This window comes from Suncus etruscus, chromosome 6, assembly GCF_024139225.1.
Source record: "Suncus etruscus isolate mSunEtr1 chromosome 6, mSunEtr1.pri.cur, whole genome shotgun sequence".
NCBI classification, from domain to species: Eukaryota; Metazoa; Chordata; class Mammalia; order Eulipotyphla; family Soricidae; genus Suncus; species Suncus etruscus.
Window position 1 is genome coordinate 44,151,198 of NC_064853.1, and position 15,754 is coordinate 44,166,951.

Sequence of the window (15,754 nt, forward strand, 5' to 3'; positions counted from 1 at the left end):
TTAGGGTCTACTGCCTGCAGGGCTCAGTGCTCAAGAATCAGTCCTGACAGAGCTGGGGGTGTCAAACCGGCCCTTGCAGAGCTCAGATCACCCATGGAGTTCCCACTTTGGTCCCTGGAGCAGCTCCTCAGGGTGCTTTTGCCTTCAGTATCCATCTCCTGGGAATTGAGCCCTGTGAGAAAATCACAGCCTTCCAGTTAGATCTGGTTTCTAACTCGCTTTATCACTTACTAGCTTTAAGACCCTCATCAAGTTACTTAATGTCTGTAAATCTCAATTTCCTCATTTATAAAACAAAGATGATTGTGTTTACCATCTGCTATAAAAATGAACGTGATAGATTTAAACTGACCAGGGTAGGGCCAGAGGTATAGCATAGAGAGTAAGGTGTTCGTTTGCCTCGCACACAGCCAACCTGGGTTCGATCCCTCAAATCCCATATGGTCCCCAGCCCCAAAGCACGTCCAGGACTCATCTGTGAGTGCAGATCTAGGAGTAGGCCCTAGGATTGCTGGGATCTGCACCCCTTATTCCTCCCCCCAAAATAAATGAACCAAGGCAGAGATGGGCGAAGCCAGAAGGCCCTTCTCCTCCCCTCCTGCTCAGTTTATCACATCTTCTGAATCTGTGCTTGCCCTGTGCCCACTTTCTGCTCTGCTCCAGGCCTGCCAAACCAATCCCCAGTGCAGTCTCCTCACAGCTGCTAAAATCATCTTCCTCAGAGACAATTGCTTTCTGGTGTCAAGTCGCTTGCTGTGCCTTTTATTTATCAGTGGTCACACCTAATCTTTGCAAGGGAACTTCTGAGAGACTGTCTCTGGGGGTGGGGGCTTTCAAGCTGCCTCCCCACATTTTCCGTTGAGCCATTCACACTGTTGGGGCTCCTCATGCAGATCTTTTGCCTCTTTTCTTTGTGTATTGCCATACACCCATAATGGGCCTTCACTTCCCTACTTTCCCATATCAATCTGGGTCCCTTTTCCTTCCTCCTTCCTCCAACACTACCTCCAGAGGTCCCATCTGTCTTCAGCAGATACTCTGAGTCTTGTCCTGGTGGTGCTGGGGAAAGAGCTGTGTGCTAGGACTATTCCGAGCAGCGTTTTGAGGGCCCTGCAGTGCTGGGTATGGAGCTTGGGGCCTGGCAAGCTAGGTGTGTGCTCTGCCCTATGAGCTCCCTCCTGGCCCTGAGGCTCTCCATCTCTGCTTGCACTCGCTGATGTATACTATCTCCCGCCATCAGCATTTTTTGAGCGTCTGTTATTTGTAATGCACCAGGCTTCACATGTCAAATGAAGTCAATTTTCCCTTAATCGACTGTATTGTAGAAATCACTCGGAAACTACTCTCAGCTCTTCCTTGTAAAATAAGTAACATTGCTTGTAAAAGAAAATGGAACTGGGCCCATTTATTTGTCTCCTGGGTCCTTTGTTAGAAATAACCAAGAGTCAGCTTATAAAAATGCTTTGAGAAGTTCAAAGCAACATAGAAACAACAGGTAATATTTTAAAACTAGCTGCCATCCACTGAGCATCCACTCAAGCTATGAGCAAAGTCGGGTTCCTCTTAGCACTTTAATTAAACAATATCCCACTTTGTACTAAGCTCTACTCTATGTGGTATGTATTCCCATTTACAGTACAGGACATCGGGTTTCAGAGAGGTTAATCAAGCTCTATGAAGTTGCATAGTTTTTTAGACCGTGGTAGAACCCTGACTGTCTGACTCAGTCATCCATGCAGTTAGCCACTTAGATTGTCCTCCATCTCCCTGCCAAGGCTGAGGTAGGCCAGTGATGCCAACATTAGTTTCCTTTCCCCATCCTAAGTTACCTTATAAGGAATCCTGTTCACAGGACATTTGACCATTTTTCCAGATGGAGCAGAGCAGGCAAAAGACAGTAAACTGAGAGATGGCCACAGGGCACACCTGCTTTTTTTGTTTTGTTTGTTTGTTTTGTTTTGGGTCACACTCGGCAGTGCTCAGGGCCTACTCCTGGCTCTACACTCAGAAATCGCTCCTGGCAGGCTCGGGGGACCTTATGGGATGTCGGGATTCGAACTACCGTCCTTCTGCATGCAAGGCAAACACCTTACCTCCATGCTATCTCTTTGGCCCCTCCCTGCTTTACAATAGTTTGTGCTTCCAGAGAAATTCTCCTTATCTCTGCTTCCCTTCAGCCCTCAGCCATGAGCCCAGAATGACAGAAAACTCTGGCTGTTGTTTGGGTTTTTGTTATTGTTTGTTTGGGGGTTACACTCAGCAGTGTTCCACAGTTACTCCTGGCTCTGCATTCAGGAATAGTGGTGCTTGGGGACCATATGGAGTGCCAGGTATTGAACCCTGGTTGACCACATGCCAGGCAAGCTCCCTACCCACTACTATATTATCACTCCAGCCATATTTTGGGGTTTTCTAAAAGAAGTGTTCTTGTCTGCTGGTGTGTGTGAGAGAGGCTTTAGCCTCTAACATCAGCTTCAATCTCAGTCACTCCCAGAAGCCAAATCACAGAGTGGGCTGTAGCTCAGTAAACCATACATGCTTTGTAGGTTTGAGGCTCCTGCTTCCATCTCCAGCACTCAAGGAACAAAAAAGACAGGAAAGACCACAGCAAACAGCATTAGAGATGAAGAATCCTTTAAAGTACTAGCATTACTTAGACCCACCTAACTCTCCCAGTTCACTTATGTCCCATAAATGTAGTGGCTCCAGCTATCCCCATTGGACCCTAAATACGCTATGGTGGTTTTTGGTTTGGGTTTGCTTTTTGGATTTGAAGATCATACCCAGTAATGCTAGATCTTCTTGTTTGTTTGTTTTTGTGTTTTGGACCACACCCAGTGGAGCTCAGGGGTTACACTTGGCTCTGCGCTCAGAAATTAGTCCTGGAGGTGCTGGGGAACCATAAGGGATGCCAGGGACCAAACCCAGGTTAGCCGCGTGCAAAGCGAACACCCTACCCACTGTGTTACTGCTCTGGTTCCCAGTACTAGGTCTTATTCCTGGACTCTGTGCTCAGGGATTCCTTCTGGCAGTGCTTGGCAGTGCTTAGGGGAGAAGCAGTGCCAGGGATCAGACCAGTACAATGCAAGTGCCTTAACTCCTTTCCTAACTCTCCAGCTGCTGGTCGTTTTTGCCTTTAAGTCTTTCCCCTGTGCTCTTCTTTTCAACATGTTCTTAAACTCTGAATTATGTTAGACTCTCCCATCCTCTGAGAATCCTTCTCTGAATCCCCACCCAAGTTAAACCCCCTTTTCTGTGTTCTCACTTGTCAGTGCTATCTCCACAATCTGCTCAGGAGTGTCTGTTACATCTATCTCCTTCACTAGATTGTAATCTAACCTATTCCCGGGGCCCAGTTCAGTCAGCACCAAACATAGTCCTTGGTCTGTAGAAGATGCTTCATGATGATTATGGAGTGAATAAAGGGTGAAGTGTTCACCTCACTTTCACTTAAATTTTCGCCCATGGTGGTTAGTAAAAAGCGAAGCTAGAGGACAGCAAGAGTACAGAGGGGAGTGCTTGCCTTGCAGGCAGTTGACCTGGGTTCGATTCTCTGGTCAACATATGGTCCCCCATGCTGCCAGGTATAATTCCTGAGTGCAAAACCAGGAGTAACCCCTGATTAGCCCTGGGTGTGACCCTAAAATAAACAAACAAGAAATTAAGCTGTTCCTCACCTTGCCCCTCTCCCCCTACACCTAAACACATACCCCCAACTGGGATCATCAATCTAAGTCTATTACAGCAGACATCCATAGGCTTCTAATTAGTGACTGGCCTCCCAAAAATGCTCCAGTCTTTTGGGAAGTCCCAGGATTTCTGGGACAGAACTTTTCCTCTGTTCTTGAACTCTGGATCAATAGAGACCCTTTATTGACAGTGGGTATCCGGAAAGAAGCCTGCTGGGTAATCCCTCACAGCTTGGGGCACCTTAATCCTCTTTTCTTTGTATCCCTTACAACCAACTGGTTTGGGAAGGTGGCCTTTTCAGATTCTGATTCTTTCAGGTTAGAGTCCCCAGGCAGGAAGAGGAGCTTTCTAGGAATCATTCCTCTTAACTAGGCTCCAGGTCCTGTTCCATGACCCAAAGGGCTGATGGCACCCCAAGACTGGGGCAGGAGTACTGTTAATCCAGTTCCATCTTCCTAAGGAGCCCTGGCCTTTCCAGCAGCAGTGGGAAGAGTTACTGTAATAGGAGCAAGTAAGAAATGAAGCCACTACCCACTAGGAATAAAAATGGAAAGAATAGTCTAGAGAGATTGCATAATTAAAGTTCCACAAACTGATCTATCAGCATCATGCTAACTACAAGGAGAAACTGTGGCCTCCTGTGGTATTGGGCTGGAGTGAAATCAGCCATCCTCCAGCCCCCCACCCCCATCAAATGTAAGGGCCTGGGAAAGGGAGGAAAGTTTATTATCTCCCCATAATTAGCAACAGACATTTGTTGAGCCTCTACAAACATATAGAATATTATGTTCCACAAAGTAGAAGAGAAGCAAAGCTTAAATCCTGCTGGTTAAGGCACATTTTGGAAGTTTTAATAAAGAAGGAAAGAAAAGAAACAAAAGAGATATGTTTGACTCAAAAGGCAGTATCTAGCTGGCTGAACAGATGCACCAAATATTAAAGTAATACCGTGTTTTGTTGGAGACACTGTTGGCTGTACTCATGATTTGCTTTTGTGTTATCTTGCACAAAGGAAAGCAATGCCAATTAAACCCATATCATCCCCTGCAATACCCATTCCAAAGATGTAAGGCATGTGAGTTGGGGGTGGGGAGCGATAATCAATGAAAACATAGACAGGATAAATCACAAATGAATCAAGCAAACAGTAGAAGCATTCAGGAACTCTGAGGGAAAACCCCTAATTGAGGGTTAAGACAAATGGAAAAAAATAGGAGTCGAGCCAGAACCCAAAGAAGCTTAAGCCTTAAATCACTGAAGCAGAACCAGGGCATTCCAGAAAATGGAAGTGCTGAAAGGGAATCCCAACAGCCCCACAGGATATGATATTTTATGGACAATTTAGTAGAGCAGTGAGGAACACTGGAGGTAAATGCAGGCTGTGAGCAGAGATTGGACAGGTAGAGGGTCTTCAGGACACCAGAATGTTGCTAAAACCAAAATGTGTTATTTTAATATAAAATATCATGCCTGGGGTCAGAGAGATAGCATGGAGGTAGAGCATTTGCCTTGCATGCAGAAGGATGATAGTTCGAATTCCAGCAACCCCGAGCCTGCTAGGAGCGATTTCTGAGCGTATAGAGCCAGGAGTAACCCCTGAGCACTGCCAGGTGTGATCCAAAAACCAAAAAAGAAAATATATAATGTCTAATGTCCGTGTGTCTGGGTGAGGCCTTTCTCGGCACAGCCCGGCACCTTTAGCCCCTTTGGCAGATGGGTCTGAAGATAAGGGTAGTAGTGTCGGAGAAATAATTCACGAGCAGTCAGTTAAAGTTTCATTGGAGTCAGCCAGCTTTATTCCAAGGCCCTATCCACCATATGCTTTTCCTCACATGACTTCTATGCTAAGCTTATTCCAAGCCGCTTCCTCTCTGCTGCTCTTCTCTGGCTTTCTGCTTCTTTCTTCTCTTCTCCCCCAAGCCAGACCCTTTTATTTATTCTCTAGATCCCTACCCAACAGGGTTGAGGCGGCCCTGTAATCCAGGTGTGATTAACATTTCAACAGAAATTTTAGAAAATTGGGGGAGGGATACCTTACAAAAATGGTCTGCAGAGTTAGACCCATGTTATCCAGGTTTTGACTCTTTTTTTTTTTTTTTTTTTTTTTTGGTTTTTGGGCCACACCCAGCATTGCTCAGGGGTTACTCCTGGCTGTCTACTCAGAAACAGCTCCTGGCAGGCACGGGGGACCATATGGGACACCGGGATTCGAACCAACCACCTTTGGTCCTGGATCGGCTGCTTGCAAGGCAAACGCCGCTGTGCTATCTCTCCGGGCCCCAGATTTTGACTCTTAAGAGGAAAACTTTGGTGGGGCACACTGTTGCATTAAATAATTAACGATGGGGCTGGATGGCGGTGGATTTCTCTCCGTGCCATCCCAGTCCATGTGGCTCTGCAACCTCCATGCAGTTGGCGAATTCCAGGCCCAGGTGAAATCACTCACTCACAGTCAGGCGTCAGGAAGCAACAACTTTATTCAAGCCCTAGCCACCACGTGTGTGTGGCCTATTCATAACCTTTCAAGCACAGCAATATTTTGCTAGCCCTGCATCTTATTTCCTGTTAGCCATCTTTCCTTTGGGCTCCATGCTGGTCAAAGACCAGAACACAGAAACCCAGAAGCCAGAGCGCACAGCAGCGCAGAAAGGGCAAAGAGCCAAAAGGGGCTAGAGCCAAAAGGCCCTAATTCCCTTGGTCCAAGCCTTATCTAACATTTTCAAGACCCCTCCCAAGAATGGGAGGGTCTCGCAGGTAAGGTTACACCTACTATCCGGTTCCCAAGACCCCTCCCAGAAATGGGTGGGTCTCAGGGTCTCAAATAGGTACACCCACATTTTTGCAAGGTTTCTTCGCTGTTAACTTTGCTGGGTATTTGTGAATCCAAGAACAGTCCCCAGAATGAGAAATTACTTCCCATCCCCTTGTCCCCTTTCGGGGGAAGACCTTGGAAATATTTATCCGCAGCAAATAATAATCCACACAGACCAGAACGATAGGGTTTAAAAGATCGGGCAAGGAGAGCCAAAGAATCCTCCTGCAGCCAGCAGCTTTTCACCGAAGGACCCCTCACTCCTGTCCCTCAAGCTATTTATTGCCAACTCCACAGCGCCCCACCTGGAAGGGTTAGGTGGGGCAAAAGTCACAGAACAATCCTAAGGAAACACTTTTATATACAATTCCAAGAATCATCTTATGGAAACTTTTTCATATGCTACAATTCCCCCCTTTTTTGTAAAGAAACAATAAACAATAATAATGTACAGAAATAAATAATATATATTTTTTAATTGTAAAAAGAATAACTAAGCAATTGTAAAAGAGTGGCTGTTTGCATAAGTGCCTCACGGGAAAAAGTATAGAAAAAAAAATTTTTTTTTTAGCCTAACACAGGGTGTTCAAAACCAGAAACAGATGTAAAGGAATCAACTACAAGCTCCAGAGTAGAATAAAATCTACAGCGTCCAAGATGAAGGGTCTCAAATAGGTACACCCACACACACAAGCTGGAGTCTCTCTATGTTTTCAGTCGATCTTATCCAAAAGACCAGAAGTGGTGTCCCTGCATGTCTTCATCCATCCATTCATTCATCCATTCAGCAATACTGACAGAACATAGAACTGGTTGAGATTTTTTTCTTTTTTTGGTTTATGTGCCACACATGGTTGTTTTCAGGGATCACTCCTGGCAGGGTTTGGAGGATCATGTGATGCTGGGGATTGAACCTGGGTTCATGAACCTGGGTTTCATGACTGCATGAAAGGCAAGTGTTTTACCCAGTACTATTCTCTCCAGCCCCAAAGTTTGAGGTTCTTTGTAAGAAAAGAATGGAATTATGTAGACTCTTAACTGTGTGGAATCGTGTCAACTGAAGGAGATCAATCATTGCAGTGATTGAGCATTGCCTGTCACTACCCTACAATTGTTGGGCACTGCATCTTGAGGGCAGTTCTGTGAGCTCAGCATAGCTGGGAGGAAGAGTGAGGAGTGAGTATCTGTGTGGGTGAGGAAGCAGTACTAGACTGCGGTCACTGTCCTGAGGAATAGAAATGCAAAGGATAGTTTATAGTGGAAAGAGGTTTTTTTGTTTCTAGGGGTGGGTCTATATCTGTGGTGCTCCAAGCTTATTCCTGGCTCTGTACTCAGGGATCACTCCTGGAGATACTTGGAGTCCCTTATGGGTTGCCGGGATCAAACTTAAGGTAGGCAAGCAACCTAACTACTTTACTCTCTTCCCTAGCCCAGTTTATGTTTTTTACCTGGTGCACTAGGAAGGTGAATTTTCAAGATGGATTAGAAATGAGACTCAGAAAGACCAATGCTCAAGTTACTATGATCATTTAAATGCAAGGATGTCTGACCCAGGGCAATGCTGAACAATTTTGTTCTTTCTTTTTCTTGAATCTCAAAAGGTTGAAGATAAATATGCACTCTCCACACATGCCTTAGAGACTTGGCTCTAAGAACTTTAAGCTTTCTTGGGCTTATACTGGCATTGCTGGTTCTAAAATAGTGGCTTGGGTTTCCCCTGAGTTAGCTCAAGGTGACAGTGAGTATAAGTCCAAAGTCCAAAGGAGGAGAGATAGACTTTCCCTACTTGTTCTAAAGATTTAGATCTTTCTTCTTTACTAAATTCATTTTTCCACTTTCTACATATTGGATTTTAAGCTTTTTTTCCCCTAAGAATAGTTGCCCCTGTCAAGTGTTCAAGCTTGACCCTGCTGTTTCCCAGCTCAAATCCCAAAGGCTCAGGCTCAGTTCTTGGCTCCTTTCAGCCTCGGGACCACTCCATTGCCCAATATCAGAGTGGACAAGCAACCCCAGAAAACTATTTCCAGGCCAGAACTCATGATCCAGTAACCAGAGGGATATTTTCTGTTTCACTTTGCAGTGATGGTCCCATCCTTTTGGGTTCTCTTCAGCAGGGAACTGCATAGCATATGCCAAATACTCCCCAGATGCCTGAACAAATCAAAACTCCTAGTTGTGGGGCCAGAGAGATTAGCTGAATGGCTAAGTACATGTTTAGTTTTTAGGAGCCCTGGGTTTGAACCTCATCGCTACATGTTTCCTATGTACCATCAGCACAAGCACAGAGCTGAGAACAGCCCTTGAGCACTTCTGGATATGACCAGGAAGAAAAAAATCCCAGTTACAGGAGATAATGTATATATGAGCCTTGGGGTCTATCTCTGGCTACCAGGTGTCCTGGCAGACCCCACTGAAAGAAGGAAAGAACAAAATGAACAAAAATCTCACCTGTAAAGTTTGCCTGATTACTCTTCCTTGCCTTATAGTTGTTTTGAACTGCCCTATAAGGACTTATCTAGGAAGGGCCAGGGGCAATGTCAACTCACTAATGCCTGCTGGCAACTCCACTAACATCTCAGTCCCCAATTTTTCTTGCCCCAATACCTCCCTCCATGTTCCCCTTGCCCATCCCTCACTGCCATCTGGACTGAACCACAGGGATACCCACAGTCCCACTTCTCTGCCAATTATTTACTGCCAAAGGACTCCTTTTTCTCACTTCCCATTTCTGCCCTCTTCTTTCCATTCCTACTGATATTTGGTCTGGAACTCCCCATGGCATCATGATAAACTCATGAGACACTTACTTGCATGTCCAAAATTCAAGGACAAGGTATCTTCCCCTGCTGAGCATGAAATCTGCTTACTGGCAGACTCATAAGCAGGATGCTTTTTTCCTCCCTTTATTCTACTTTTTTAGGCCACATCCCAAGGCTCAAGGACTATTCCTGGCTGAGCACTGAGGAGTGACCCCTGACAATTTTGAGGGATATTGGGAATCTAACTGAGGTTTTTTACACAAAGACAAGCTCTTGACCCACTGTGCTATGTCTCTGGCCCATAAAGTGTTAGCTCTGTTTTGAGGGAGATTTATTGTTGTTGTTTTTGGTGTTTTTTTGTTTTTGTTTGTTTGTTTTTGCTTTTTATTCTGGGACACCCCTGGTGGTGCTGGGGGGGGGGGGTAAAATGTTAGTTCTGAACCTAGAATTTGCCTTTCTCCTTCTTGGCTGGGACCATTGATCCATGTCTGTGACCTCTATCCCATGCAGGATAAATATCCACTACATGTCCACTTCTACATACATGTCCACTACTCTCCAGTGTCTGAGGCCTTTGGAGGCCAAAGGACAGAGAGCAGCTAGAGGACAATCACCCTCCTAACTGAATTTAGTGAGTCCTGACAATCCTTGAGGCATGCTGATGGGAATCACTGAGAAGTGTAGGAAGTCCCCCTCCGACTCACCCCTCCCAGGTGTTTGCGTAGCTCTAGGGGAAGAAGGAAGGTCAGCAGCACATGGGGATATGTAAGTGCAGGACAGTAAGTTCATGCACATGGCCCCATTTCCCCACAGCCACCACATGAAGTTATGAGTAGAGAAAAACATCAGTGATGGGGAAGGTAGCTAAGAAACAAGAATAGCTTGTCGCTATATCCCTGGCTATGCTGTGTTTCTTCTCTCATCTGATGTGCATGGTTTTTCCACATCTCACCACCATAACCACTTTCAGGCCAGGAACTATTTTTATTTCCAGATGTTTAAATGAGGAAGCTTAAGGCCTCAAAAGGTTAAGCAGCTCATCCATAGCCATATAGAAAGCAGTAGTTCAGCCTTCTCGGTCTACTGCTGCCCAAGTCTAGAAACTTGTAAAAAGATGGCTCAATAGTTAAGGCTTTAAGATAAAAACACACGAGTTGTAAGATCACCCTAGGCACCATATTTTTAAATCCCACACAGTTGGGTTTGAAGAAGCAGGATAACAGCAAAGAAATAATCAACCAAGCCAGTTAGGAAAGGATGGACATGACATGTGTGTCCTTTTGCCTTATTATCTCTGCCTTCCTGAGCCCAAAAGCCAGAACTCCCTTTCTTTATTCAAACTAATTATCAATACCAGGAGGGAGAAGATCGAGTAATCCAGGTGGGTTTTTACCCACCAAAAGAGAGATTTTCGGGAAAGAGGAATATGAGGAACACCTTTGTTTGGAGTTGATTGCTGGGTGTCATCTTACAAAGACCACTTTGGCACCTGAATCCAAGTTCAAAAGTTCAAACCCTGGCACCATATGGCCCCTAAGTACAATGCGGTATATATAACTCTGAAGGTCTGCTAGTATTTTGAGGTGTGATCTGAATGTCCCTAAGCACTGCTTGGGTGACTTAGGAACTTAAGCAACTTAAATCCTTGAACTGTTCACCCCAGTTGACTGAGAGTCCCAGGAGTGGCCCCTGAGATCCTTGAGCATCACTTGGGTGTTGCAAGTCAGCCCCTGAAGAGGTTGACTGATGGAGGGATGGAGGATGAGGCCTTTCTCTTCCAGCTCGGAGCACGCATCTGCCACTCTGTCTAGCCGACGGTTCTGGGGGTAAAACGGCGGGTAAACAGCTCGCAGACAGTCAGGCTTGTGGAAATATTAGCTTTATTCGATGGACAAGACTGAAGTCCAAAGACTCAGCCTCAGTTCCAGCAAAAAGCCTCTCGCCTTCCACAGACCCTTGTTTTTATCCCCCAGAATCAGGTACCACCCACTGGTGGGATCAGATACCAACCAATGGTGGAAGCAGAATCAGGTACTACCCTAGGGTGAGGGCAGAATGCCAGGTCACACCCTAGGGTAGGGCACAATCACGATCAGGTTAGGGTGAGTAATATAGTAATCCCCTAAAATATTTACATACACAACACTTGGGTACCCTCCAACCCCACCAAGAAATAAAGGGAGTAACCAGGCAGGGCCAGAGAGATGCCCATTGACACAGGGCAGGCAGAGAGAAAGGCCAAGACAGGTGTGTAGGCTGTTGGGAAGAGCAGCGATGGGGCAGAATTCGAGCCATTGTTTCTCTGAGCAGTTGGAATGGGAGAAGAAGCTGGGTTTTGCCTTTGGCTTTGAGGAGTAACCCCAGGTGCAGCATTTTGGTAAAGGAAGAAACATGACAACAGAGATGGTCACACCCATGGAAATGGCCAGACCAGACTTGAGAGAAAGAAACATTCACTGAGCTCAAGAGGCACTGCTTTGTGTGGGGATGGCAGCGGGACTCATGGTGGAAGCTGAGGTGTAGCTACACTGCCTGACCTGGTCTCTTTCCCTTCAGCTTATGCTCAGCTCCAGCCGCAGCAGCTCCTCTCACCGCCAGCCTCCAAGCACCTACAGCCCCCGTTTGTGATCCAACAACCGCAACCACAGCCACCACCGCCATCGCGGCCTCTGCTCCAGGCCCAGGCCCATCCCCAGCTCCCTCCAGGTCCTCCCAGCTTGAGCCTGCAGCCTGGCTCTGAGACCCATGCCATGCCGCTAGGTCCTGTGACCCCCACATTGCCTCTCCAGGGCCCTGCTGCCAATTTGCACAAGCCCAGCAGCACGCAGCAGGGTCACCCTCCCACCCCTGACGCTGGGCCTCACAATGGATATCCTGAAGTTCTGTCCCACGCCCCACAGCGCAGGTTCCAGCATGCCTCAGCTGTCATCTTGCAACTCCAGCCTGCTTCGCCAGTGGTGAGTGAGCCCATGGTGAGGGGCAGGGAATCAGCATGAAAGACTTCAGGCTGGAGTGATAATACAGCAGGTAGAGCAGTTGCCTTGCATGCAACCAACCCAGGTTTGTTCTCTGGCATTCCATATGATTCCCCAAGCACCACCAGAAGTAATTCCTGAGTGCAGTCAGGAGTTACCTGAAGGATCGGAGCGATAGCACAGTGGTAGGGTGTTTGATTTGCACGAGGCCAACACAGGACGGACATAGGTTGGATTCCGGGCATCCCATAAGGTCCCCCAAGCCTGCCAGGAACGATATCTGAGTGTAGAGCCAGGAGTAAGCCCTGAGTGCCGCTGGGTGTGACCCTCCCCCAAATAAAATAAAGGAGTTACCTCTGAGCACCACACATCAGGTGTATCCCCTCCCTCTCACAAAAAAAGACAGAGCTCAGGTCTGACCACAAACACCTAATGTGTTTGCTAAGCTTCTTGGTGGCTAAATGCTAAGGTCTTCTCTGGGTATTCCAAGGAAAAGAAATTTTTTTCCAAACTCAGGGCTAGCTGAATTCTGAGGTTTTTGCAGACTGCCCAAGCCTAGAAGTGGGATGAATTTGAGAAATGTCAAGGAAGCTCATAATGATTCCCTCTGTGTCCTGTCTCTCTGCAGCCCCAGCAATATCCTCCAGATGATTGGAAGGAGGTGGTGCCTGGGGAAAAGAGTATGCCAGAGACTCAGTCTGGCCCATCACCACATCAGCAAGCTATCGTCACTGCCATGTCTGGTGGACTGCCTGTACCCAAGAGTCCTAATATCCAGCAGTCCCCGGCTCACGGTATGGAGTGGAGCAGGGCCCCTGGGGGAGGGGAGAGGGTCATCCTCACCATGCCCTGGAACATTCCACTCAGGTATCTGGAAGGGCAAGCTCCAAGAGACAAGCAGAAAGCTACGTAAGTAGAAATGGGAGAGGGGGGCTGGCGAGGTGACGCTAGTGGTAAGGTGTCTGCCTTGCAAGCGCTAGCCAAGGAAAGGACGGCAGTGTGATCCCCCGGCATCCCATATGGTCCCCCCACACCAGGGGCAATTTCTGAGTGCTTAGCCAGGAGTAACCCCTGAGCATCAAACGGGTGTGCCCCCCCCCAAAAAAAATGGGAGAGGGAATGAGAAGAGGTGAAACTGGGAGTGAAATGTGGGGACCCTAAGATATAGTAAAACGAGAAGTGAACAGGGAGAGAGCTCAAAGGGCTGAAGAAATGATTGGTACAGAGGCTCTTGTGCCAGTGGTCCCCAGACCACCACCCAGCATGGCACTAGTGCTCCCATATGCCCTTTGGTCCAGGCAAATAGCTGGATCTAAAATACTAATGTGGCCCCTGACCAGTAGTGTGGTAGTGCTAGGAGCTGTTCCCAGTACCTCTTGAGTTTTAAAGGCTTTAAAACTTGTAGAGGACTGGCAGGAGATTACAGAGGGTAGGACACTTGATTTGTATGCAACTGAAATAGGTTAGATCCCAGCATCCCATATGGTCCTTCAAGTCCCTCCAGGAGTGATCCCTGAAGGCAGAAATGGAAGTAAACCCTGAGCATCAATGGTTATGACCCTTCACAAACAACAAAAAAGAATCACCAAGAGTGGTCTCTTGGGTCCCCTTACTCTGCTTCACTGGGTACCAAATGCTGTTCTTGTCAGTAAAGTGACAAGATGGCTGCACTGCTCACAGATAAGAAAATATCCATGTGAGCTAGAAGGAAATTCAGAATGAGTTCTGCTCATGGAAAGCATTTTTAAAAGGAAGGACTGTGCTCAAACTGGATTCTCCATTCAGCTGTTTGGGTACCCAGAAAGAAGAGACTTCTCCATGACCTGGGATTAGTGAGAATCTCCTGAATTCATCTCTCCTTTTGGGGGGAGAGGGAGCATGCCTCTACCTTCCATAATGAGCCATTTGCTTTCCTTCCTATGGTGTGCACAGCCCTCTTGGCTCTAGTCTCAGTGATCTTTTTTTGTTTTTTGGGGTTTTTGTTTGTTTTGGGGTCACGCCCGGCAGTGCTCAGGGTCACTCCTGGCTGTCTGCTCAGAAATAGCTCCTGGCAGGCACAGGGGACCATATGGGACACCGGGATTCGAACCAACCACCTTTGGTCCTGGATCGACTGCTTGCAAGGCAAACACCACTGTGCTATCTCTCCGGGCCCCATCAGTGATATTCTTATACATGCATCGCAACTCACATAGGCACTTCCAATCATTGAACTAAGAAAACAGTAGGAGTAGGGAGAGACAAGAGAAATAAAATTTAGAAATGAAGCGATAAAAAACAATACATGGGACAAAATGGTAAACTATCTTGGAATAGAGGATGGGATCAATGAAAAGAGATGTAAAAGATCATAGATAGAAACCATTAGGAACATTTGAGTGGGCTGGGAGTCAATCATCCTCTTGGTTCTCTTGCAGTGAGAAGGGACTACCCCCTTGGAGAAACAGCCCCATTATGTTGTGGTACACCCCATTAATCAGAAAGCCACTCTTCCAATTCAGTCCATATCTATTCTGGATGTTTCTCCTCTGGCTGTGATTATGTCCTGTGTGCAGTGATAGAGTCCCTCTCCTATAGTATTTGTGTAGGTTGTCTCTTTCCTCTCCCTCCCAAGAAAGAAATCTCCAAGTGATTTGAGAGATTTATTTTTATTTTTTAAAAAATTGAACTGTATTATGTCAAGACCCTCCTAGTCTTTCTGGTTTGGTCACATTCCACCTTTTCATTAATTCTCTTGAAGAGTAATACCTAATATGAAGCACATGAATTCCAAATATAAAAACCTTAGGTGAGCACTTGGCCCTAACTTTATAAGTCCTTCAAAGGGCAAGATAATTTCCTAGATTAATAGTTATGAGGAACTAAACTCTGTGGAATATCTCCCAAGTACCAGGCACTGCTTTAAATTTTCCCTTAGTCATGAGATTCCTGAGATAAGCATTTTATTGTCACTGTTATTCAGAGGAAGAAAGGGAAGTGTGAAGAGGCCCATATCACCAGCTGGGAAGCCATGACTCTGTCCCCAGTTCGCCCCCTCCCCTCTCTTTATCAGGACATGACCCTTGGGGCCCCGTGAACTCTCCCAGCCAAAGAGATGACAGCCTGGGATCATCTGGTCTTGTTACATTCAGAAGGTTGAGTTTGGAGTTATTCTTCGTTTCTCTATCCATTAACTGTTACCATTCTTGTTTCTAGGTATCCTCAGTCACAAGCTTGTACAATTAATATTTTGAGCCAGAATAGAATCATTTCTATTAATCAAGTGTTATTTCATGAATTTGGACCATAGTTCCATCCTAGTCCCCCCCCAAAAGTAATCATTCAGGACTGGAGAAATAGCACAGTGGTAAGGTGTTTTGCCTTGCAAGCAGCGAACGAGGAAGGATGGTGGTTTGAATCTGGCATCCCGTATGGTCCCTCGTGCCTGCCAGGAGTGATTTCTGAGCACAGAGCCAAAAATAACCCCTGAGTGCTGCCAGGTGTGACCCAAAAACCAAAAAAAAAAAAAAAAAAGTAAT

At 46.4% G+C, this 15,754-nt stretch overlaps 1 protein-coding gene across 1 annotated transcript in view; it reads left to right on the forward strand.

Moving 5' to 3' along the window:
* Positions 1-15,754, forward strand: part of PHC2 (polyhomeotic homolog 2) — a 131,995-nt gene that overhangs the window by 86,414 nt on the left and 29,827 nt on the right. The window contains exons 8-9 of the mRNA XM_049774696.1: positions 11,818-12,218; positions 12,865-13,030. Coding sequence (XP_049630653.1) covers positions 11,818-12,218; positions 12,865-13,030 — 567 coding nt within the window. The remainder of the gene's footprint in view (positions 1-11,817; positions 12,219-12,864; positions 13,031-15,754) is intronic.